The 23,948-nt window shown below is 44.3% G+C and overlaps 1 protein-coding gene across 2 annotated transcripts in view; it reads left to right on the top strand.

Moving 5' to 3' along the window:
• Positions 1 to 23,948, top strand: part of TTC3 (tetratricopeptide repeat domain 3) — a 2,698,168-nt gene that overhangs the window by 16,240 nt on the left and 2,657,980 nt on the right. For both annotated transcript variants that reach the window (XM_069636090.1, XM_069636092.1), the window contains exon 2: positions 13,020 to 13,101. In XM_069636090.1, the coding sequence (XP_069492191.1) occupies positions 13,030 to 13,101 (72 nt within the window). In that variant the 5' untranslated portion in view covers positions 13,020 to 13,029. The remainder of the gene's footprint in view (positions 1 to 13,019; positions 13,102 to 23,948) is intronic.

Raw genomic sequence — 23,948 nt, 5'->3', positions numbered from 1 at the left:
GCCATGCCTGCTGAGAGAGCTCCAGGGACCAAAGAGATGTCGGCATGCTTGGCAAAGTTAAACCCAAAGAAACCAAAAGCTGACCTTTTCGCCCTCCTTTTGCAGTAGAATAATAATTGTTTCTGGGCTCTGCATTATTTGCGTTTTATTTTATCTTGACTGTGAAATGGTATCAACTAGTGTTTGATTGGAACTTGTACTGTACAAACGGAATATCCCTCTCCAACAATACACTTATAGCTCTACCAAAATGTCATCTGCCAATCACATTGAACACCTCTGATCTGGACACTATTCAGACCTAGATATCCTCTGTGCACTTTAAATTAAATCAAACTATAACTGAATTTATCCTGATCAATGGTACCGCCTCACTGTACAAACCCTAGTACTGTCTTATATTGAAGAAGACACCACCCTTTTCACCTGCTTAACTAACTTCATTCTCGCCCTGATGAAGGGCTGTCTTTCATACACCAGCAGGACTAATATCAGTTCAGCATACATTTGATAGGCCACCTCCTGTGTAATGCTGCTCCACTGGCTCTCCATTCAGACCCCATTGCAGGTTCAGTGTCTGCATCCTCAAATCCATAGATCTTGGAAAACCAGACTAACTGAAGGAGGTGCTACACCCCTCTGGACAAATAATCAAAACTAGCAGCTGTAATGAAAGGATATACATGAATTATTTTCGAAAATATATTACCTATTGGAGAAGTGATCGAATTTATTTAACCCAAAAACGAAAATCACTTTGACTTTTTTAAAATAATGCAGGGGCCCTGTCTGCAGCACCTACTTACCCCGCCGCCCTACCCTGACTTATACCCTTACCCCACAGCCCCACCAAATATGCACTGTACATACACTAGACCACGGGAGGATAGCTCAGGGGCAAGGTGCTCGCCTTGGAAGCAAGTCGACATGGAGCAACACAGGTTCGATCCCCGGGTCTGCGCTTAGAAACCTCTGGGTATTAAGCGTGTGTTATAAATAACCTATCATATATATCACATTACCTACCATTTTTGGTCAAATAAATTCCGTCACTGCTCATTCAGTAAAATTGTATTTGGTGAAATCTACGGAAATGGTATGTTCCTGGAGTTCCAGGTCAAGAAATAGGCCTACTCGGTTTATGCTCCTGGACTGTGGAACTCTATTCCTTTTTTTAATTTTCTTTACCATCCTACTTGAGACTTGCTAACTTCTTACTAACATTCAGGATGGCACTCAAAGCTCTTTGGGTCATGCTCCTGTGCTGCACTCAGCATCCCCCTTGGCAACTGCTTCAGCTTATCTTATTCTAGCCCCCATATACTGTATGCATTCTCCTGCCATCTGTTGCTACTTATTGTTCTCTGTACACTCTAAACCAAGAAGCTGTTACTGACCTAGATCTCAATATAACCCATCTTAATTGTGCTACGAAATTAACTGCTGCTCTTAACTATTTTTCTTTTAATGTGATGCTTCCCTCCTTCCTTTTCTTTTTCACTCAACCTTTCTCCGCTGACAGTCGTTAACTCCTATATTGTGATGTCCTTATTACTGAACATAGCCTTTTCGTATAGGGTTGCTGTATGAAAATGTATCATACATAATTGACGGGTTTTCGTCACATTGACTCTAGGGCATTGTAAGAAAGTATATGCTCTATTGTGAGCGTCCATATACATTCAGATGGCATTATATCCCAGGTAAACATTACAGTTGCAGGCTGCTAGACCGGTATATAGTCACGTGCCCCCTTTTATTATTCACATAAATAATAATAATAATAATAACAATTAGGCTTTTATATAGCGCTACAAACCCTCAGGTATCTGAGCGCTGCTTATTATTACCCACGGTGTGTGGTGCTCATTTATCGACCTCGGAAGGATGAAAGGCTGAGTTTGGCCCCGCCGGGATTCGAACCTGCGTTAACAGGCTCTGCACGGGTGTCAAAGCGGGCGCTCTACTCGCTGTGCCACTTGACCGGCTTACATCCAGCACACTACTTCCTACTCCCCAAGAGCATAGACTTTGAGGCCTGATATATCCTAGCATGCAGAACTGTTTCATTTACATTAGGGCGACCTGATGTCCTTTTCTTGGAAGGCTTGTATAGCAATTTGGTCAAGTGTTTAACACATTAATGAAATGGGTACAATAGTAAGTGATGGTTAAAAAAATCTAACTGTACAGAGCACAATTAGAAAGTAAGTTAGATAGTAAAAACACAAGGGGATGGGTAACATGCAAAACATCATGCCTTACCGGTAATATGTAGTCTGTAGGGAGAAGCACTTCAGCAGATGGACTATTCAGGTAGACAGCAAATCATTTTGGCAGCTGGCAGACTGAAGCCTGTACGCTAGCGAGCAGCAGCTGCCGATGACTGAGGTAATGCACAGCAGCCTGAGACTTTGAATGCAAAGTTAAACTTGTCCACCAAATGCAGAGACTACTGACATCCTTGGTGGCCAAATACTACACATGGTGTGGTGGGGAAGATGGCCAATTTACATTTTGCAGAGCCCTAGGCTCCACCAAAATCCATGTCATTCAGACTGATTAGAGAGTATCTGTTGCTATGGTTTCCACTGCTGATGCTCTTTGCAAACCCTAGAATCCAGACTGCGGTTGCACAATCCAGACACCACTCTGCCGTGTGGAGGAGCATTCTAAGAGGCTGGCAAGTGAACAGAGGGTCAGCAGAGAGGGTCTCGGTACAACATGGCTCTATGGGCAACTTGATGGAAAGCAATATGTGGCAGCAGCAAAGAGGTATTGACTCGTAGAGAGAGGACCGGTCAAACTGCATAATTGAGGCAGCTATATCAGATCCACTGTGCCCAGATGCAGACAGAGGACTCCCTTTTCTGCCTTGGTCGCCCTGTTTCTTGTGGAGTACTGGACCTTTCCCGTTTCCACCCACAAACTTCCTTTGTATCCAATTCTGATTATGATGTAACTACAGTTTCCTCCCCTTGGAATGGTAGATTTTGATTTTTTTATTAAAAAAAAGATTTTTTGCATCCAGTTCAAACCGTAGGACTCCCTTATTGAATACACTTCATTTATTTCAATTTATGAAAGTCTAGCATCTGCGTTTTCTCTAAACGGGCTTCATTAAGAGCCTGCTCCATATCTATGTTCATAGGATTTATAGATATTTGCACTCATTAGTTTAATACCATGCAATTGATGTATAATACATTTCTTTTACAGCTTGGATGTTAAAGCCAGATTACCTAATTATCTTTTTTTCCGTTAAATAGTGAGGGCTTGCACTTTATCAGAGACATTTGCTGCTCATATGTCTAACTGAGTTAATGAGAAATATACATTAACTTAACTATTGACATACTGCTGATCCAATTTTACTTTACTGTATCACTCAAAATAAATCCATTAAAGCCCAATAGAGTGGTACCTCATCTTGGATTCTAATACGGTCCTGTCTGCTCGCTAATAATGGTGCGCCACAGAACGGGTATTAACCTACTCCTACTTTGAGCCACCATCGAGGCTGTGCCAAGGGGAAATGTGTAATTTTCAAAGTGGCCAACAGTAACGGAACGAAGCTGAAAAGTTAATCTGCAAGTTTTCATGCAATCTCCTGGCAATTGGCATGCCATTTGTTGTCTTGTCATTTTGCTTTGGAGCCATTTGGAATTGTACAATATTGAGTCACTGGATGATGTATACACATATGGAGTGGGGTTCCAAGTTGAGAAGTGCCCCCACCCCTAATTGGTGGCACCAGTGGTTCCATTTGGCCTCTGTTAAATATGCATCCGCAGGGATCAAAATGAACATGGGATCAGCAGGAACTAAAAGCAGCTTCTCGGTATCCAGCATTAACCAGCGACCAGGAGCTGCCACTGGGGGAAGAGCAGCTAGTACATAGCCGCCTGCAAATCTAACTTCACCCACTTCAACATAAGATGCAAGCCTATCATTTTGTCTGTTATTTATGATCCCTTCTGCTTTAAATGTAGAATAGATGTGTCCTAATGTCTATTTAGTGATTGTCCCAAATGCATATTTGTTCATCTTCAATTGACCTAGAGAGCCAAAGGTAGCTCCTGATTACTGTTGGTGTCGAGCTAATCGGGCTCTTCTTTGCTACAAGCAGGAGCTAAATGACTCCCAACCCCCCCATAATTTAGAACCCTGTATCAGCTGACGCAAGCATTTTGACAAAACATACATGCCAATCTTCTCGCAAGTATTTTGAAGACTTCATTAAATATGAACATTATTTGCTGACTACATAAGTAAAATGTTATGTAGTGTGTTGTGTTCTTAAAATAGCCTTCAAGTCAAATAGCGTACGAGAATGATTAGCTAATGCCATTTATAGACTACCCCTATCCGCCTGCTTTTTAAAGTTTTATTTGCACCCTATTTAGGAATTTAAAGCCCCTACCTCCCTGAAGACTATACCTGCCAATAGTCCTTAACAACAAATGTAGGCATCTGCCGCTGCAATATTTTGCCTCACTGATGGTCTGCTGCTCAGATGGCTTGCTGCACTGATTTATTGCCTCTGTGATATTCTGACCTATACATTACATTATGCATACCATTAACCCTACTAAAACTCACTTTTATTGCAAATACACCTACCAAATTCAACACCCACACACGACTTCCACACTACCAACCCTACAATCATAGAGCAAAATGCACACATCCTTCAGAATCTCACTCGATCACAACACACTCCATTTCAACCCTCCATCACAAGCAACCGAAACAACCTATACTGACTTGCACACCCAAACGCATACCAACCCATACCCCACCTACAAGCAAACCCAACACCCAGTGACAGGTTTTTACAACCTGAAACTACCAACAGGACAACAAAAGCACTCTTCCCTCTCTAACCACTAACAAACCCACCCCTTGACCCTCTTTCTTTTCAGATCCACCAGAGTGCCTGGAGATCAGCGATGTGTGCTATAATTACATTAACAAGCCTGAATCGGGTATAAAATAAAGGAGGGGTGCACTTCAAATTCTTACAGGTGTAAACTGTGGCTACACCAAAAAGAAAATGCTACTTAAAAGTAATTAAGTAATTTGGAAATGTACAATGAGCAACGTAATGTAACAGTCTCTTTACAATTGAACAGGTCTCTCCTGTTTAGCTGAATTTAAGTAGAAATTGGGTTGGTTGCTGTGTCTGTACCCATTCCATATAGGATCCACATGACTTAGTTTCTCAGTATGCGCATTCCAGGTTTCTTTATGAGCCAGTGTTTTGCCTGTAATCATAAGGTTGAGAGAGAGCCATAATGCTATCTTTGTTTTTATTTATTTAAGAATTGTGATTTCGTTAAAACCATGTAAACCTTCCACACTATAACTGTACAATTTGTTAAAATCCAAGGAAAGAGTTACAATGTAATAATTGGGTCAAGTTGCTACCAATTAATTTTAACAATACTAACTCCATTGCTATCCATGTTATACTTGCTATTCATTTTTCCATAATTCAGAACACTCAATGGTAAAAAATCTACAATTCAATAAAGTCACTTAAATTAGTTTAAAACAGCCCAGCCATGTCCATGACAGGACTACAGAGTGTGAATAGAAAATCTGACAAAGACTGACGTCCCTAAAGTACAAAATGACCAGAACATATCGGTGTTAAAAAAAAAAAGGGGCTCCTTGTTACGGCCATGTTCTACCCAGGTGGGTGAATACTTAAAACGAACAAATGAACAGGGTCACTGAACCCAAAATATACCCTTCAATTAGATTCCACACATTAAACTTGATTATTTTACTTTTTCAAGAGATCTAATACACAATATAAATTGAAACATATTTCCAGGACACTTATCGATTCACCAAAAAGTATCTGAACAGGATACAGTGGTGTTCACCAAGAAAGATACCTTGAATCACAGTACATATACAAAACCTTCAATACGTGAAGGAGAACATTGGAACAAATGAAATGGAGTGTGGTTAATTACACAATTTTTAACAGTGTATGAGTAAGACACTGGGACAAAGAGTCAAAAAGTCGACGCAACTGTTTCACCCATTTCTAGCTGTGTTATGTAGCTGCTGTTATGTAGGCCTTCATCGGGACGATAATAATTATGGTGGGAAGGGCCTGATCGCTCTGTCAAAGAATGGACAGAGACAAGTGTCGGTAGTGTTTTGTTTGTTTTATTATTTGTAATGCGCGCCAGACCCGAGGCTATCTGGGCGCAGGAGAACAAGAACATGTTCAGTTTAGGTTACAGGGCTGTACAAGTATATACAGCAAATATGTGTCAACGAAGTACAAGAGGCATATTCAATACAGTCAAAAGTGAGAAAGACCTAAAAAGTTCTTTACAAGCAGACTAGGGCAGGCAAGCAGCAATACCTTACAGGCAAAGCTATATACTTCGGAAGAGGATTGAGCCAATGAGCAGGCGCCTTACGTGTTTAGCAGTCCTTTTCTTTAATCCAGTTGATGATGATGTGTCTAAAGTGCGAGTATGTTTGGTTAGCCCTCAGAACAGGGTGTAGGGAGTTCCAAAGCTGAGCTGCTTTAACTGGGAAGCTGCACCCTCCCGCTTTGGTGAGTTTAAACCTTGGCACCATCAGGCGGTTTGAGTTGGCCGTTCTGGTGGGCTGATTGGATACATTTCTACTAAAACTTTCTGTGAGATATAGTGGGGTGGGGTTGTTAAGACACTTATGAGTTGGGGAGGCAGTTTTTAGCAAAATGTTGCCATTGGTGGTGAGCCAGTTATTCTTTCTCCCTAAACTCAGATATGTTATTTTTTGGAAATACCTAGCGCTGCTCTAAGGGTGTTATTTTGGCGAATCTGAATTTTGTTGGTAATGTACTTGTTGGCCCCTAAATATAGTGAGTTGCAGTAGTCCAGTTTAGATAAAATTAGAGCTCTTGCCAAAGTGGTGCAACGTCTCGTGGATAGGAAAAGCTTAACAGCTCTAATTAGCTTACAGGTGTAAGCAGTAGCGGAGGCCATGGAGTTACCTGTCTGGTGAGGGTGGCATCTAGATAGAAACCTAATGTTTTAACCTGTTTGGCTTCTTTAATGGTGTTGCCATCAATGTCGAACGAGTATTTGTGTCCCAGTTTAAGGTTTGTGGTGGTGCCAAGGATGATGAGCTCAGTTTTGTCATCATTCAGGCATAGACCGTGGGGAGCCATCCATGCCTGGATGATGAGGTACACTCTATTCACCAAGGCCAAATCCTTGTCGTAATCTCCTGAAAGGGGAATGAGGATCTGGATATCATCTGCGTAGTTTGTATAGGTGATACCAAGATCATCTAGATCATAGAATAGGGGCTTAGTGAATAGGTTGTACAGTGTAGGAGAGACACATGAACCCTGTGGCACTCCGCAGGTGATGGGGATAGGATCGGCAGATGCAAACTGTGAGAAGACTTGCATGGTCCTATTACTCAGGAAGGATTGTACCCAGCATATGGCCTCATGCGAGAAGTGCGCAGCTGAGTTCAGGTGGTTACAGAGGACTTTATGGTCTACCAAATTGAACGCAGCCGAGAGATCAAGTAAGAGTAGCAGTGCAGGTTTGCCACCGTCTTAAAGTACGTCAATTTGTGCCTGCAAGTCTATCGGAGCTGTTTCGGTCCCGTGTTGGGGCCTAAAGCCTGATTGACGTACTCCTAGTAGATGGTTCTGTTCCAAGTACTTCTGTATTTGGAGGTATGCTACCCTGTGTAGTATTTTGAGCAGGAAAGGTACTGTGGTAATTGGGTCTATAGTTAGTAGGTATCGTTGGGTCAAGTGATTGTTTTTTAAGGAGCGGGAGTACCCAAGACTCCTTCAGGTTGTTGGGTATGGTGCCAGTGGAGAAAGAAGCGCTGATAAGTTTAGATATGAATGGAGATTGGTCTCTGGCTGCATGTTTGATAATTTGGGGTGGGCAGTTGTCGCCGTGACAATTTGAGGGTTTGAGAGTGAGGATAACTTTCTTGACCTCGAGGATTTAGACTTTAGAGAACCTGAAGCGAGTGTAGGTTTGTGTGAACGAGTAGTAGTACTGGGTTGGAGGGATGCTTTAGGGAGGGTGGCTTTTATTTTTAGCAATCTTGTCCTTCGAGTTGCTACTTTGTTGGAGAGAGCTTCTTGTATCTTGGTGCACCAATTTTTGTATAGTTGTCTGGCACAGGGATCAGTGTTTTGAGTTCCTTTAGGATAACAAAGTTCTTTTATGCTTGAGTTAGCCTGCATGATTATTTTATTATAGTTATCTTGTTGGCAAGAAGTATTTCTTTCTTGTACTAGGAAGCAATATTACGAAGTATAGATTTGTTGTCAGTGGGTAGTTGTCTCCAAGCAGATTCGCAGATTTTTTTCTTTTCTCAGAGTTTTGAGGTGGGGTGTGACCATGGGAGCCCATCTCTTCTACAAGCGAATAACTAAAATAGTCATTATTTCACATTGACAGATCTGAGTGGTATTCATCATTAGATGATTGAAATAGTATTTTTGCCCATAACCGATGCCATGGCTTCCTGTCTTTCTAACACGGGTAAGAATATGGCTGGTTTTTCGATAGCAATTTTGAATAAAAGCATTAACTGCATTTGGTATATAATACTATGTTCTCTTTAATCCGAAACGTGCTCCTGACACTTGTCTCTGTCCATTCTTCGACAGAGCGAACAGGACCTTCCCACCACAATTGTTATCATCCCGATGAATGCCTATATAACAGCAGCTACATAACACGGCTAGAAATGGCTGAAACAGTCATGTCGACTTTTTGACTTTGTCTCAGTGTCTAACTCCTACACTGTTAAAAATTGTGTAATTAACCACACTCCATTTCATTTGTACATTTGTTCCTATTTTCTCCTTCACGGATTGAAGGTTTTGTATATGTACTGTGATCCAAGGTATTTTTATTGGGTGAGCACCACTGTATCCTGTTCAGGTACTTTTTTGTGAATCGATAAGTGTCCTGGAAATAGGTTTCAATGTATGTTGTGTATTAAATCTCTTGAAAAAGTAAAATAATCAAGTTTAGTGTGGGGAAACTAATTGAAGTGTATACTGTGGGTTCAGTGACCCTGTTCACTTGTTCGTTTAAAGATCCCAAAAGGGGAGCATATGTAGTTTAACTTGTTGTGCATGCACTACATAGAATTGAGTTACTAGGTGTCGCATGCTCCTGATGGTCAAAGGATTATGACAGTCTACAGATGCGTTTTATAACTGGGTACACCCAGTCTGGGTCCTATAACCAAAAAGGAACGCAACTGATTAAACTGTAACAGAATAATCTGCACAGTCTGCTGCGATGGCAGAGTTTGACATATTCTGAGACTGTAAAAATAAAAAACCTTGTGTCATGTAGTCTGGAAGAGTTTTCTTTCCCACAATCAATCTTCACCTTCAGTCTTGCAGGTGGAACTATCTGTGCTCAGGCGCCATTCCCGGTTTGCTTTATTTCATAATACTTAAAATACTCGCTGCGTGTCCCCCCCTCCCCTGACATCCCACCTGTCCTTGTTCTACCTCCCTGCAATGCCCTCTTCCTGCCTCCCACCGTCCGTGATTGGGTGGGGGACACCCTAGAAGCTCGGCACAATTTAACCTCTTGCCAAGACTTTCCTTTTCGAGCACTGCAGAGGCACCAGCACCTTCAATCTTGCAGGTGACCATCACTGGCTGGGGGCCACGGAGCAAGGGGCAGCCCCCACTGAGCATCTCCACTCAGTGTTTGCCCATGTCCACCTGGGACGCCTGAAGCGGACAACATACAGCGGCTGATGGGCTCCGTGTGGGTGGCGATTGGGGACACTACTGCACTCCAGAGGGGCCCCACCACTCTCATTGCCTAATTATATTGTACCTGCTTGTATCGAGTCTTACTCTGTAACTGGTATTTCTTTACACTGCCAAAGTTGCACCTAGTGGTTTTTAAACACACTGTGGAATCTAGGTGCATTTTCACCATTGCTGTATTTTCTGAATCTGGGTGCATTTTCCTACTACTGCCTACTACTGTGAATTTTGAACCTGGGTCCATTTCTGCACTGGTGTGAATCTAGGATCGGGGTGCATTTCCCCACCACTGCAAGTCTAGAAACTTGGTGCATTTTCCTACTGCTGTATGCTTCGAATCTGGGTGTAATTTTCCCACTGCTGTGCATTCTGAATCTCGTGCATTTTCCTGCTGCTTTGAGTTTTGGATCTGGGCACGTTTCCCATTGCTGTGTAGTCTAATAACGCTCAAAATGCTTGATTGGATGGATTGTTGGTGGGTGGGGGTGTAGGAAAAGTGGTGTGCCTTGCTATCTTTTTTGGGTAGGAAATGTTTTACACTTCGATGCATTGCTAGGGCGGGAATGTGTTACATTTAGATGTATTGCTGGGGGCAGGAAATGACACTAAAATGGATTGAGGAATATGTCATATTTTGATTGTTTGTGAGGGATTGGAATTGGATTACACCTGGATAGGCTACTAAGGAAGGAAATGTGTCATACCGGTCTGTCGGAGACAAGCAATTGCAAGAGGAAATGTTACTGTTGATGAATTGTGAAGTCTAGCACATGCTCGCATTATAAGAAACCGTGTCGTTTCTGTGGTCGCGTTTCTCTTGCAGAATTTAGGCAAGCAACGTTATGGCTGGTGTATGCATTAAATTGATCTGGGAATGATCACTGATGCTGTACCCATGAGGTTGGCCCACCTTTACACCCAGATCTACGCTGGTAATACCTCCATTACACTTAAAGACCCTAACTCAGCCTTGAAATCCTGATATCGCAGCTAGTAGATGCCTATCAGGAATGTACATGTAACTAGGAGGAGATCTACTAAGACTATAAATGTAGCCTGTCCATGACGCCTGGAGAATCCTACCAGTCTAAATCCTATGGTAACTGCCTGGTAGATCTACTCGGTCAGCCCGTCCATTGGGCTAAGAAGACGTGAGGGTAGGTATCCCCCCCCCCCATCCCACCATCCCCTTTGGTGCCTAGAGTAATCTATGAGGGTAGCTTGACATTCGGACGATACAGCAACTTCAAAGATGAGCTCCATTGGTGCTCTTGGCACGTGTATATATACACCACTTCGGCGGACATCTGCCGCAGTCATGGCTATCCATCTACTTACAATAGTATACAGCTACGACCTATGACGCACATTCGAGCTAGCTGAACACTTAATGCTTTATAACTCTAAAAACACCAGACAATGCCTCAACACCCCTGACATCAGTATGCAGCGAAGGCCTACGCTAATTTTGGGCATGCTGGTCACAGTCTCTAGCACTCGGGCATCTCCTGTCAGCTCTCAGCACCCATCAACATGCATGATGTTTGTGTGTTGCTTCCACAGGAGCTTAGCCAGCTCTGCTAAGCCTTGTTGTGGCCAAATGCGCACACGCATTCTAAATCCTATTCCTTGATTACCAACACTCTGGAATTCGGTCCACCGAGAGCGTTGCCACTACCAGTGCTTTGAGACTATAATAATTGTACAAGGTGCTATATGAATGACAACTACAACAATAATAACAATGTAGTCTGTTATTACTCTAGTCAAGTCTTCTTGCTTTAAATTTAAGTTTCTCGGTTTAATACCCAAGGGACAAGTCTATTTTGTTATTGAATTCTGTGCAGGAGGTAATGAAAGGCTATACGGCTTTGTCCTTCACATTACAAATAATCAGGCTAAACACATCCATTATTGTTGTGTATTGCGTGGTATACACTTTTGTGTAAAGGAGACTGTGTTTTAATTGTAGCGTGGTGTTTAATGATATGAGACCCAACTCCAGTTTATTGGCCTTCATGGGAAATCCATGTGTGCAACAACTTGCCCCCTAAGATGTCTAGCGACTTTATTTGGAGTTAGATGTTTGTCTATAAGCTATACATTATGGCTGGGGTATTGATAGATTTTATGCTTTTAAGAGGCCTTCCATAGGGAAGCCAACAGATGATACTCCATTATCCTTGATGAAGTCAATTGGCCGCTAAATATTTTTCCAGCTTGCAGGTGTTGTAATTTGGACTTGCATAATTTCTGTACTGGGTAGCCAATATATAGGGCTGATTTGTGAAATCTCCAATCACTGAACACTTTTTTAGTATAGGCTATACATTTTCAAAATTCACAAGCCGAGGTATCCACTCCACATCAATTGATGTCCTCCATACTTACGTACTGATATGTTTTGGTAACATGCATAGAGCACAAAATTATTTCTTGGAGCCTTATTTCGCATACCATTCACCAACCTTGAGGTTAACCAATCTGAGTGAACCAAACTACTTTTTTGGGAGTGTTTAGTGCAAGTTGGCCCAACGTCTTCAAAATTGCATGCAACTAAATCTCAGAGATAATTCTTGTTGATGTGTTTTGATTATCCATACACATCATTACAGAATAACACAAGGTCCAAGCACTGTGGTTCATACCACCATAAAAAGCACCTGAAATTGCGGATCAGCCATTATTCTGTGCATAAAAGGTCTCTAATGCACATAAACTGGGCAAAGGGTGACTCCATCTCAGCGATTGTGTTTAGTACCCAGCAAAATCTAGTGTATGACATAACTTTTTTTGTGAGTGGGCAGACTGCAATGTTCTGTCTTTTTATGGTTGAGGTTATTTAAGCAGACACGTGCGGGATAATGCCAAGTTTTAATTTCTTCAGATGTATTTGTGTTTGGGTAGCAAAATGATTGCTCATCTGTAAAGCAAGAAAGATTCCCTTCTTTTTGACATATTGAGACCATTGCATAAGTGTTTTACATTTGTCTCGGGTGGTTTTGTTCTGGCTAAGTCTCACCTTCCTCACTTGTTTCAAATGCTGTATACGTCCGCAGTAGAGGAACATGATTTCACTATATTTTTTCCGTTCTATGTAGACTGTAATGGAGTTGAAGTGCTTTTTAGATGTTTTATACAACTTGAAAAATCTTCCAACATCACAAAATAAATCATGTGTGTATTTTGAAACGATGCTCATTTGCTTTTATTCCGCTTTTAGGAGATTAATCATGGAAAATGTGATGTATGACCCAGATGTGAAGAATCCCCGTCTTGAATTTATGGAGACCGAATGTAAATATGTAAGTATCTATCTGTTACATTTTTGAAAATGTTCCTTTAATATTTTTTGACTTGACAATAGTTGTTCAGGGCAAAACAAAGAAATTTGTCTGTAGGTCCACAAACTGTTGTCCTGCCATTAAATGCCTATATATTTAGCATTTAATAATAATTGGTATGTGGTTGTTGACATGGGTCGTAGCTGTGTTATGGCCTTCCTGTGGGCATGATGTATTAGTTCCACAGTATGATCCCTTCAAACGCATGCTGTGGTATATCCTGTCTTTGTGCTGAATGGAGGACAGCACCCCCAGACCGCTTTCTGCTCGGGTGAGATGTGGAAGGCTGAGCTCACAGAGTAATCACAACTTACCTTTTAATCTTCAGGGTTCGAAATTGCTAGGAGTTGCGAGCTATTCATCACAGAAGGACCTGATTAATGGAATACTAACGGCTATCGGGAGCTGTTTTGACTCCATAAACCCCAACGAAACTGGTGCAACAGAAACATGCCTTTGTAACATTAACTGTGGGTGTTTGGAAATGTGGGTGTTTGGAAATGTATCTAGAGGATCGTTAGGTCTTATATAATGGTTGAAAGGTTATAGTTGGCCTCTTGTGCATAAATTGGATTTCTAATTTGCTATGTACCAACTCCTCATTTCCCTGATCTCGCTCGTGCTTCCTGAGTAGTGCTGGATACCCGGTGCTGCTTTTAGCACCTGCTGATTGTTAGGAAAGATTTCCATTTCATGTGTAATTTTCCCTCCAGTTGTGTACCCTCCCAACTTTTTGCTTCGTTTAAAAACCATAGTCTGACTTTACCAGAGGAGCAGAGCCTTCTGCTGCACTGCCCTGGGCTTTTCACTCACTTCCTATGGGGAAACTGACATGCCCTTAAAGACAGTCAATACTGGGAGACTTTGTTTCCCTTAGTCCTTGTCAATGTTGCAACTTTTCTGCAACATGTTGCAATTGCACAAAGTACCTTACAGTACAGTGCACTTAGGTCTTCTTGTCATTTCGAAAGGCCTGAGATACTCTCGAAGGATTTTTGCCTTGGAGAGGGCTAGTGGCAGCTTATCTTTTCATGTATTTTCATCCCTTTCCTGCCAGGTAAACTGCGGTTACCGCGTTTGGCACGAATAGGTGGCCTGGCTCAAAAAATGGCCAATTGTCCTATCCTTTTGGCCATCTTGCCCCTCCACCTTCCCCAGGTCGAGCCGACTCAGGTCAGTCCTTATTTGGGCATGCATTCTCCCACGAAATGCCAAGCTTTTGCGTGCTTCTGCATCCCTTGTGTGTGCTTCCAGGATGTGGGCTGGACTGTCTAGCTCCAATACACATCCTGGGTGCCAGAGAGTCTGGTGTGCTGTGAATACCTGGGACCACCGTGGTCCATGATTGGTCCATGTATGGTATGCCTGTATGTGAGCAGATCTCCCATTGGGTCCTCTTCATTTTGGCGCGAAGGAGATTTTGGATAAGATCCGGATCCAAACACCCATACCATGTCGATCTCTGGAGTTCTCACTGAACGAAGGATAGGATGCAAGTATCCTGAAACTAAGAAGTAGAGTTGAGGAACCGCTGGTGACACACTGGAAGGTTTGGCACCCTGAGCCCGCTGTCGTCCCGCTGGACCCCTCTGCATCTGGTTGTCCTAGAAGGTCTGCGAAGACGCTTTGACCTATTGGAATAGTGGGCCCAACTATTCTCTGCACCATCATCCAACCCTGCAAGTAAGCCTTCTCGGAAGTGTCACTGGGCCAACCAGTGGGCTGGCCAGCTTACGCAGGACCTTTGCTCTGTCACCGCCACTGTTTCGAGGAGGCCCTCGAAACTTGGTACATCACAAGCTCTCTGTTCACGGCACTCTCACATTGTATTGCGTACGCTTGGTGTTTCCAGGTCTGGAGTAAAGTGAGTGTGCCCGAACCGGAGTATTCGCGGTTACTGTATCGCCCATCCGTGGTGACGAACTTTGCAAACCCATTGCAGCTGTGCCCTGAAGCCTGCTACAGCGGAAATGGCCTGATCCATCCACCAGGAGCGGAGAAATCACCACTGTCCCCTTTGGGAATCAACACTGTAAATTTGTCACTCAGAGCCGCGATACTGCCGCATTTGAACCTGCAACCGAAGTGGACTTGAATGCCGAAGTTTGGTCCGCAGTGCGCCGGGGTCAGTGAGTAATTTCAACCCTAACCGGTGACCCCTAGCGCATCCATCCATTTTTACGCACAAGTGGCCCCTGAGGGCCCTTCTCCTTTCCACTAGTAGTGCAAACTATTCCGAACTCTGGAACCTGCTCTGGCCCACGAATAATGGTAACTTATTCTGCATCACCTCACCCACCTTTCTGAGCTGCTACAGACCCTCGAAGAGACCCCGTTTTACCAATCTGCATTACCGCGTGCACCAGCATTGCAAGTACATTTGAGCAATAGGCTCCTCTGCCTTTCAGTTAGGATTGTGTTTGATGCAGAAGGGACTAAAAACTATTTGCACTGTCCGTTTCCTTCCCCTTTTAGGTTGTGGACTCATTTCGTGCATTCACCCTTTAGACCCCATTGGTCTTGTATATATGTATATTAATAGGATTGTGTTGGCTTAGAAGTATTACTGTGATTCTTTTTATTTGTGTGCTGAAACTCAAAGACCTTGAAATAAATGGTACAGCTGGCTGGGAGTGATTTGTAAGTGTCCTTTACTCTGTGTGCTCATTGAGGTCTTTCAGTCACCCTTACGCCTCCTGACACCTAGTCTTGACTGCCGCCAATGCTACCTTGATTGGTCTGGCTTGTCCAGAAGGTTACCCTGTTCCAAGAAACTATGCTGGCCTTCTGAACCGCTGCCCACCAGGCCAGAGTTCAGAAACCCTTCTTAACACTCATCAAACCATTATTTCGATCCCTGCATCTTGATGTGAATGAATGTGATTTAATTACGATTTCATCCTGCTAATTAAATGCAACTTCCAGCCAAAAGAGGTGAACATAGACCACAACAACCTATGTCCAATGTGCCAGTGGGGACATGAGCTTGGTCAGTGATGCTCCGAAGGCTATCTATTGCATGACGTACAGAGGGGGAGGAGTTTGGTATAAAGGAATAACCACTGGATTCGATAACATGGCAAACCCCCTCCTTTTTAACCAGGATCATGTCTGGTACAATTCTGTTTTGGAGAGCCACTAAGCGTACAGTTTGGAGTTCTATAGTAAAATTATCAAGGACACTTGTGGTTTCTTCTATCGTGACTTCCAGCTGTCTCGCTAGCCGGCATGTCTTGTGAATTAACTGCCGGACCATACCAAGGGCCAAAGGCTTTGAGGAGTTCCCCCATCAGCTGGGAAACAGTGTCTCCTTGTGGCACCTCTCTTTTCCAGCAGGAGGGTACGGTGAAGGCTCCTGGCAAGGCAGAAATGGTCGGTAGAACAAAACCCGAATGCACCGGCCGTGCCATTTGGGAGGCAACCTCGGGTATACGCTCAATCCGCAAATGAAATGGACAGTCTCCTATGTGTTTTATGTTTATTTATTGTGCATTTGTTAGCCACTTAAAAGTAAGTCAATTCTGTTTCAAAGCAGAAATGATTGCAGGCTAGAGGATATATAAAAGTTGCTATTGATACTGTACCCAAGATATGTAGTACTGCCACAGCTGGAAATGCAAACGCTACCGATTATGGTGTTGCGGATGTGAAGAGATGGGGAAACCGGAAGGTCTATTTTCTCATCAGATCTAGCTGCATCAGATATGATACATGACCACTTTTCCATTTGGTAGAGAGTACATTTGAGAAGGGAAAACTTCCACTTTTAAGGAGGTCAGTATAGAATGACTCATAAAAAGAGGGCAGACTCTCATTAGTTCGCCGGGCACTGCTGAATGCAGTGACGATCCTAACAAAAATACTTCCTGATCCTAACAAAAAAATCCCTGCGAACAATCGCAATGTGCAAGGCATAATGTGAAGTCAAAAAGGGTAGGGGAAGCTGCTTTAACGGGAGTCCTTAATCAAAGTACGCAGGGTAATTGAGGCATATATTAGTGATCTGATGAGTCTGGTGTAGTAACGAAACAAAGGTATTTTTCTCTATAATCTTTTCTCTATGATACTGTTCGATCAGAGACTGGGTGGTGTTGGGGACACTGATTACTGTACCAAATTAGGATGGTGCTACCTAGTATTTCGGTAGTAACCACCCACCGACACACAATCCTAACAATACCACAAATACAAACCTCTTGGAAAAATAACATTTCTCATTTGTTTCTTTGACAGACATTCGGGTGCACACACCCTCTCAGGCGAAGAAGCGGTGTCCTCATGGCTTGTGCATGTTAAAAGATAAACGCACACACCAAAAAGAAAATACAACAAGGTGGATTTCATGGCAAGAATGGAGCTTAATTGCTCTGTGGAGTGTCTTTGTGCTACTGCACCCCCGAGTAGTCCATTAAAGTTGGCAGTGTTAAATCGCCTGGCAGCTGTCCCTCACGGAAAGGGATTCCTTATAGTTTCCTCGCTTGTAGGTTGTGCCGCCGCACCTCTAGTGCTCCAGCAATGTCTTTGGGTCTAGCAGCAACAATGTGAGTGTCAGATGTCTCAGCAGAATGGATACCTTCGCCACCAGACACAACAGTCAATGGTTTGGGTAACTGGGAAAATGGTGCTTGTTCTATGTGAGTGTAGTGATTCCAGTACTTGTGGGTGTCACACTTCACTGCAGTTTGAGTGACGAGCAATACCTGCACCGGCCCTTTCCACCTGGGTTGTAGTCCTGATGTACGCTGGATTCTCTTGGTAAAAACCCAGTCACCTGGCTGGATGCCGTGTACTGGCCCCGCAAATGGTGTTGGTAGGCAATCAGAAACCTGTTTGTGGAGAATTGACAGGGTTTTAGTTAGGTCCTTGCAGTAGTCGATAAATAAAGGAAAAAGTACATCTAAATCTCTTCGGATTTGGCACGCCCCATACATTTGCTGGGCGCCCTATGACTACTTCGTAAGGAGACAGTGCAACACCTTAGTGCGTAATGGTACTCGTGGAGAATAATGTTAGTGCGTCTACCCATCCTAGGGCGCTGTTGGCACATGTTTTAGACCATTTGTTTTTCAAAGTAGAGTTGGTTCTCTTCACCAATCCTGCTGCTTGTGGATGGTAAATAGCATGGGACATTTGCTGTATACCTTATGCTTTACACACCAGTTCCTTTGTGGTTTTAACAAAATGTAGATCATTGTCGCTCCAGACATTGTGAGGTAGTCCAAATCGAGGTAAATACTCCTTCACAGGTATTTTAGCAGTACTTAATGTGGTATTGTCCTTTTAAGGGGCATGCTTCTACCCATTTGCTAAACATGCATAGTATCATTAACACATTTTCTTTCTTGACAGGGAGGCAATTCAAGGAAGTCCATCTACAATGCTTCAAAGGGGAATTCAGGTGGCCGGAAATGCCCTTTTGGGGCTCCATCACCCTTCCCAGTGTTATAGGAAGCCCATACTAGGCAGTTTTTACAGAAGGCAACAGTGAACGGTCTTGGCTTGGTGCTACTCCACACTGCAGTGAGCAACTTGTACATTCCCTCTACGCTCATGCGAGACAGGCCATGAATGTTAAGATGGATTTCTGAACTCTGTCCTGGAGGGGCAGAGGTTCAGAAGGCCAGCCTAGTTTCTTGGAACAGGGTGACCTCTGGCAAGCCAGACGAATCAAGGTAGCGATTGCGGCGGTCAAGACTAGGGGCCTCATTACACGGTAGGCGGTAAGGGTTTACCGGTACTGGTATTTTACCGGTACCGGTAAACCCTTACCGCCTTACTACGAGGTCCCTTTGCGGGTTGGGGAATTTAACGCCTGCTTTTTGCAGGCGTTAAAAACCAACCCGCAAAGGGACCAGTGGAGCTAATTACGGTACTGCAATTTGCGGTACCGTAATTAGCGCCTTCCCCATTCCCATAGAGCCCTATGGGGCAAAAATGGGAATGGGGAAGGGCAATAGTGGAAGGGGGAATTACCGCCCCGCCAACCTTGGAATAGGGCGGTAATTCCCCTTTCCACCAAGGAGGTACCAGTAAATTACCGGCATGAACCATGGCGCTAGCAGCGCCATGGTTTACTGCCTACCGTGTAATGAGGCCCTAGGTCTCAAGAGGGGTGAGGATGACTGAAAGCCCGCAATGAGCACACAAAGCAAGGACACTTACAAATTACTCCAAGCAGGTGTTATATTAAAAATATAGACACATTTATTACAAGGCCTTTGTAACATTGACCGTAGCGAGAAATCACAATAAAACTCAAGTAAACCAACACATCACAATCAAATACAATATATATACAATTACCAACGAGTCTAACGCGTTAGACGCACGAAATGTGCAGACCACCTAGATGGGGAGGAAAACGGGCAGTGCGAATAATAGTTACACCCAGTCCGCCTTCAGAGGCACCTAACTAGAAGGAAGTCCGAGCCCTACGAAGAGTGGAGCCTTGTGCTCAAAAGTACCAGCACACGCGGGTGCCAACGGGCAAAGGGGAGTCTCCTCGAGGGAATCAGGCAGTGCTGTTCGGTGAACAAATGAAGATGAACAGAGCTCTGCAACTCAAGCTCAGCCTCCACTGTGGGCAGAAGCAGAGCGCGAGTACGGAAAGGCGTGCTGTTTGACACAGCGGGGAAAAGCTATGGGCTACTGCAGGAGGGCGACCAGTTCCTAGCGATGCTACTCACCGGTCCCCGATGCTGGCAGACCCAGGCTTCTCCGCGTCAGTTTCAGTGCTGGCAGGTTCCGATACGAGCAGGGGACGTCTCGGCGTCATGTAGATTCCGCAGCAGCAGAAGTTAGAGTTGTGGATGTCCCAAACGCAGTGAACCCGAACCGTTTGTTACCACAGCAGGGCAACGGAGCGGCCGTGTGTATTTCAGCCCAATGTACACTTCTCACTTCAGACCTGGGAATGCCAAGTGTACGAATCGTGTGAGAGTGGCAAGGACTCGTAATACACCAGCAACCTGGCGGCGGTTACTGAGCAAGACTCCTGGGTAGGCTGGTCAGTCCACCGGATGGCCCAGAGACACTTCCGAAGGCTTACGTGCAGGAGATGGTGAAGATGCCGAGAATAGTTGTTCCCATTATTCCAAAGGGTCGAAGTACCAGTACAGGCCTTATTGTTCGATCAGAGGTAGAAAGGGTTTCACAAAGCGACAGCAGTGCAGAGGAACAGTCCTTCAGCGGGTCACCAGCGATTCCTCGGTTCAGCCTCGTAGTTGCAGGATACTTGGCTCCTGTATTCCTTTGTTCGTGAGAACTCAGGAGATCGACATGGTAGTGGTGTTTCCAGCCTTCTCTTATCCACGGTTCCCTTCGCGCCAAAACAGAGGGGACCCAATGGGAGATCTGCTCACAAAACACTCGCACCATACGTGGACCGATCACGGACCACGGTGGTCCCAGGCATTCACGACACACTAGACACTCAGGCACCCAGCATGTGTATTGGGACCAGACATCCCAGCCCACATCCTGGAGGCACACACAAGGCCTGTAGAAGCCCACGAAAGCATCTGTGTTTCGCGGGAAAGTACATGCCCAAATAAGGAAGGCCCCGGGTCGGCTCGACCTGTGGAAGGTGAAGGGGGCAAGACGGTCAGCGGGCAGGACAAAGGGCCTCGTGGTCTGCCCATTTTGGAAGCCAGGCCACCATTTTGGGCTAAGCGCGAGAAACGCGCTTAAACGCCAAAAGGAGCTCAAAAACACAAAGAAATGATAGCTGCCACCAGTCCCGTCCGTGATTCACTTGCACCGTTCGTTAACAATCCAAAGAGAGTGTCTAGGGCCTGTAGAAGACTAGAGACCCAAGAGAGCAGTAACTTAGCTTACAGTGCCCTCTTGTGCATTTGCGCGAAAGCTGCAACATGATAAAAGAACTACGGAAAACAACGTTTCCTGGTACTGACTGTTTTAAGGGCATGTCAGTTTCCCCGTAAGAATGGAGCGAAAGCCCAGAGGAGTGCGGCAGAAGGCTGTACTTGAATGCCCACAATTGAAAAGGCTGTACTTGAATGCCCACAATTGAAAAATCTTTCCTAACAATGAACACAGGACAACATCAAGGGTATATATTTGTTTGGCAATTTTCTCTTTCCCTCATCCTGCGTGTCTAACCAACAACTGTTTCCCGGTCTGCCTCCGTTCTTCTAATTCTTGGGCAGTGGCCTCAGACTGAGTCTGACCATATCTGTGGTGTTGTCAAACATCACAGTGCCTTTTTGTTTGTGCGTGGCTGACATACATGAGTAATACGGATTACTGAGCAGTTGCTTTGGCGGTCTGATCAGCAAAAGAATTGCTTTTCCCTGTATCGCCCGCAACTGCTTTGTGTGCGCTGCATTTAATGATGGCCAGTTCTTTGGCAGTCAGGGCATTCAGTAATTTCAGGATCAAAATCCCATGTTGTTTTTCCATGCCATGTGAAGTCAGGAACCCTCTTTCAGTCCATAGGCGGCCGAAATGTGCTGCGCCAAAAGCATACGGACTCCGTGTATATGTTTACTTTGAGTCCTGCACTGAGTTCACATGCTCGGATAAGGGCACTAATTTTGGTTTCCTGGACTGAGTGCTGGGCAATGCTACAGCTTTCAACTATTATTTTTAAGGTTGTAATGACCTATGCTGCTGTAGAGGTGCCATCCGATAGTTTAAAACAAGACCCATCTACATACAGAGTACCGTCTGGTTGTTCGACGGGGATGTCCACCAGATCCAGCCATCCCTTTGTTTCTTCCTCAGTGGTTAGTACCCAGTCATGCATTTCAATAGAAGAGGGGTGTAGCAGGGTGGCCGGATTCAAGGTATTACAACGCTGAATCATGATGTGAGGTGCCAATAATGTCAATTCATACCTAGCGAGCCTACCATTCGTTAAATGTTGTGTCTTGGTTTTATTAATCTGTATGTCTATTGCATGAGGGTCTGAAAGGGTGACTGGGTGTCCTAACAATATGGGCATCTGCTTGTTTCATGGATAATGCTCCGGCAGCAACACCCTGTGAACAGTTGGGTAGTGCTTTTGGCACCGGATCCAGAGTGGAGGAAAAGTACACACATGGCCTGTTTTTACCCCCTTGCGGTTGTGTTAGTAAGGACAATGCACAGCCTTGGCTTTCGGGCACAAACTGGGTGAAGGGTTTCCTATAGTCTCGAGTCCCCAAAGCAGATGAGTTGCAAAGTGCTGATTTCAGTGCGTCAAAGCTCTGCTGGCAAGCAACAGTCCACGGCAAGGCAACAGGAGTGTTGCTTGAGTTTAGTTCTAGCAATGGTTTAGCCAAGAGGCAAAAATGAGGGATTCACTGCCTATAGAACGAGATCATCCCTAGGAACCCTCTGACATCTTGCTGTGCTATCGGAACAGATATTCTCATGATGGCTTCCAAGCTCTGTGGGTGCAGGCGTCTCTTCCCTTTTGATAATGGATGTCTCAAGTAAGTGATCTGTGTCTTACAAAACTGCAATTTGCTAGGGAATACTTTATGCCCGAGCGGTGCTAGGAACTGCAACAGTCGCCCTGTGCAACCCGTACATTGCTCTTGTGTGTTAGCTGCTAAGCTGCTATCATAAGATCATCAACATATTGTAGAAGCCCTGTATGCGTCTTTGTGCTGAACATGTCCAATTGTGCCTTTAAAGCTTGGCTATATATACTTAGACTTTCAGTGTATCCCTGTGGTGCTCTGCAGAAAGTATATGATCGCCCTTCAACATTAAAAGCGAATAGGTACCGACAGTCTTTGTGCACTGGAATGCTAGAGAAGGCGTGCTTGAGGTCAAGAACTGTGAAATATTCTGCCTAAGGAGGAATTGTAGTAAAAAAGGGAAGTCATGTCGAGTATCACAGGGAGCTGAGGTACCACAATCTTGTTAATGGCGCAGAGATCAATTCTAAGTTTCCACTGAGTGCGGGAGTCTAGTTTTCCTTCACTGCATTTCTGTATCGGTAAAATGTGACTGTTGCAGGGGCTACCGACTATTTCCTTTTTAATATCCCCTTTACCAATCCGCCCTGTATTCCTGGTTTGATCCCCTTCAACCCTTCCTTTATCTTATATTGGGGCACTATGGTTAAAATCAGCCCTGGTTTCACGTTGATTTTGATGGGCTCCACTACCATGCAACCTACATCATTAGAACCGCTGGGCCAGATAACGGTGTCAACTTCTTTTAAGGCTTGAGGCACTTTGTTAGTGGGAACAACAAAACACTTGGAGAAGGACTCTGCAGAACACATCAAATATACTCCATCAGGCGAGCAATAAATGTTAGCATGCAAACGCCTAAGTAGATCCAATGCCCAACAATTTCAAAGCACATTTGTCCATAACCACCTATGGAGCCATACAGGAGATAAGACCAATGGTGACTAACGTTGGTTCTGATGTTGGACTTTGAATAGGTTCATTTGCAAGTACCACTGATGGATGGAAGACACTATTCTGTGGGATATTGAAGTGGTGGAGGCACTGGTGTCTAACAGGAATTTAGCCTGTTGGCCGTGTACTGCCACTTCAACAAACTGTCCCTTTGGATCTACAGGGATAAGCACGCCTCCCTTTGCCTCTCCTGGGCAGCCCTATTCCACATAGTCACCCATTGTATAGTCATCCTCGTAATATTCCCTGCCTGAGTTCTGCCGACCCTGTGGTGGGTCAAAGTAATTGTGCTGCTCTTGATTTCCTTCAGGTGTCCCCCAATCCGTTTGAATGCTGCTCCTGGCCTTTATTAATGCTCCCCTACACATGCCGCAACCCCATAATTGGCTGCAGCCTCTTCTTAGTGGACATTCCCGGATCCAATGG

The sequence above is a fragment of the Ambystoma mexicanum genome, chromosome 7p (genome assembly GCF_040938575.1).
Source record: "Ambystoma mexicanum isolate Mex_15411 chromosome 7p, UKY_AmexF1_1, whole genome shotgun sequence".
NCBI lineage: Eukaryota > Metazoa > Chordata > Amphibia > Caudata > Ambystomatidae > Ambystoma > Ambystoma mexicanum.
This window is presented reverse-complemented; position numbering and strand designations above follow the sequence as displayed.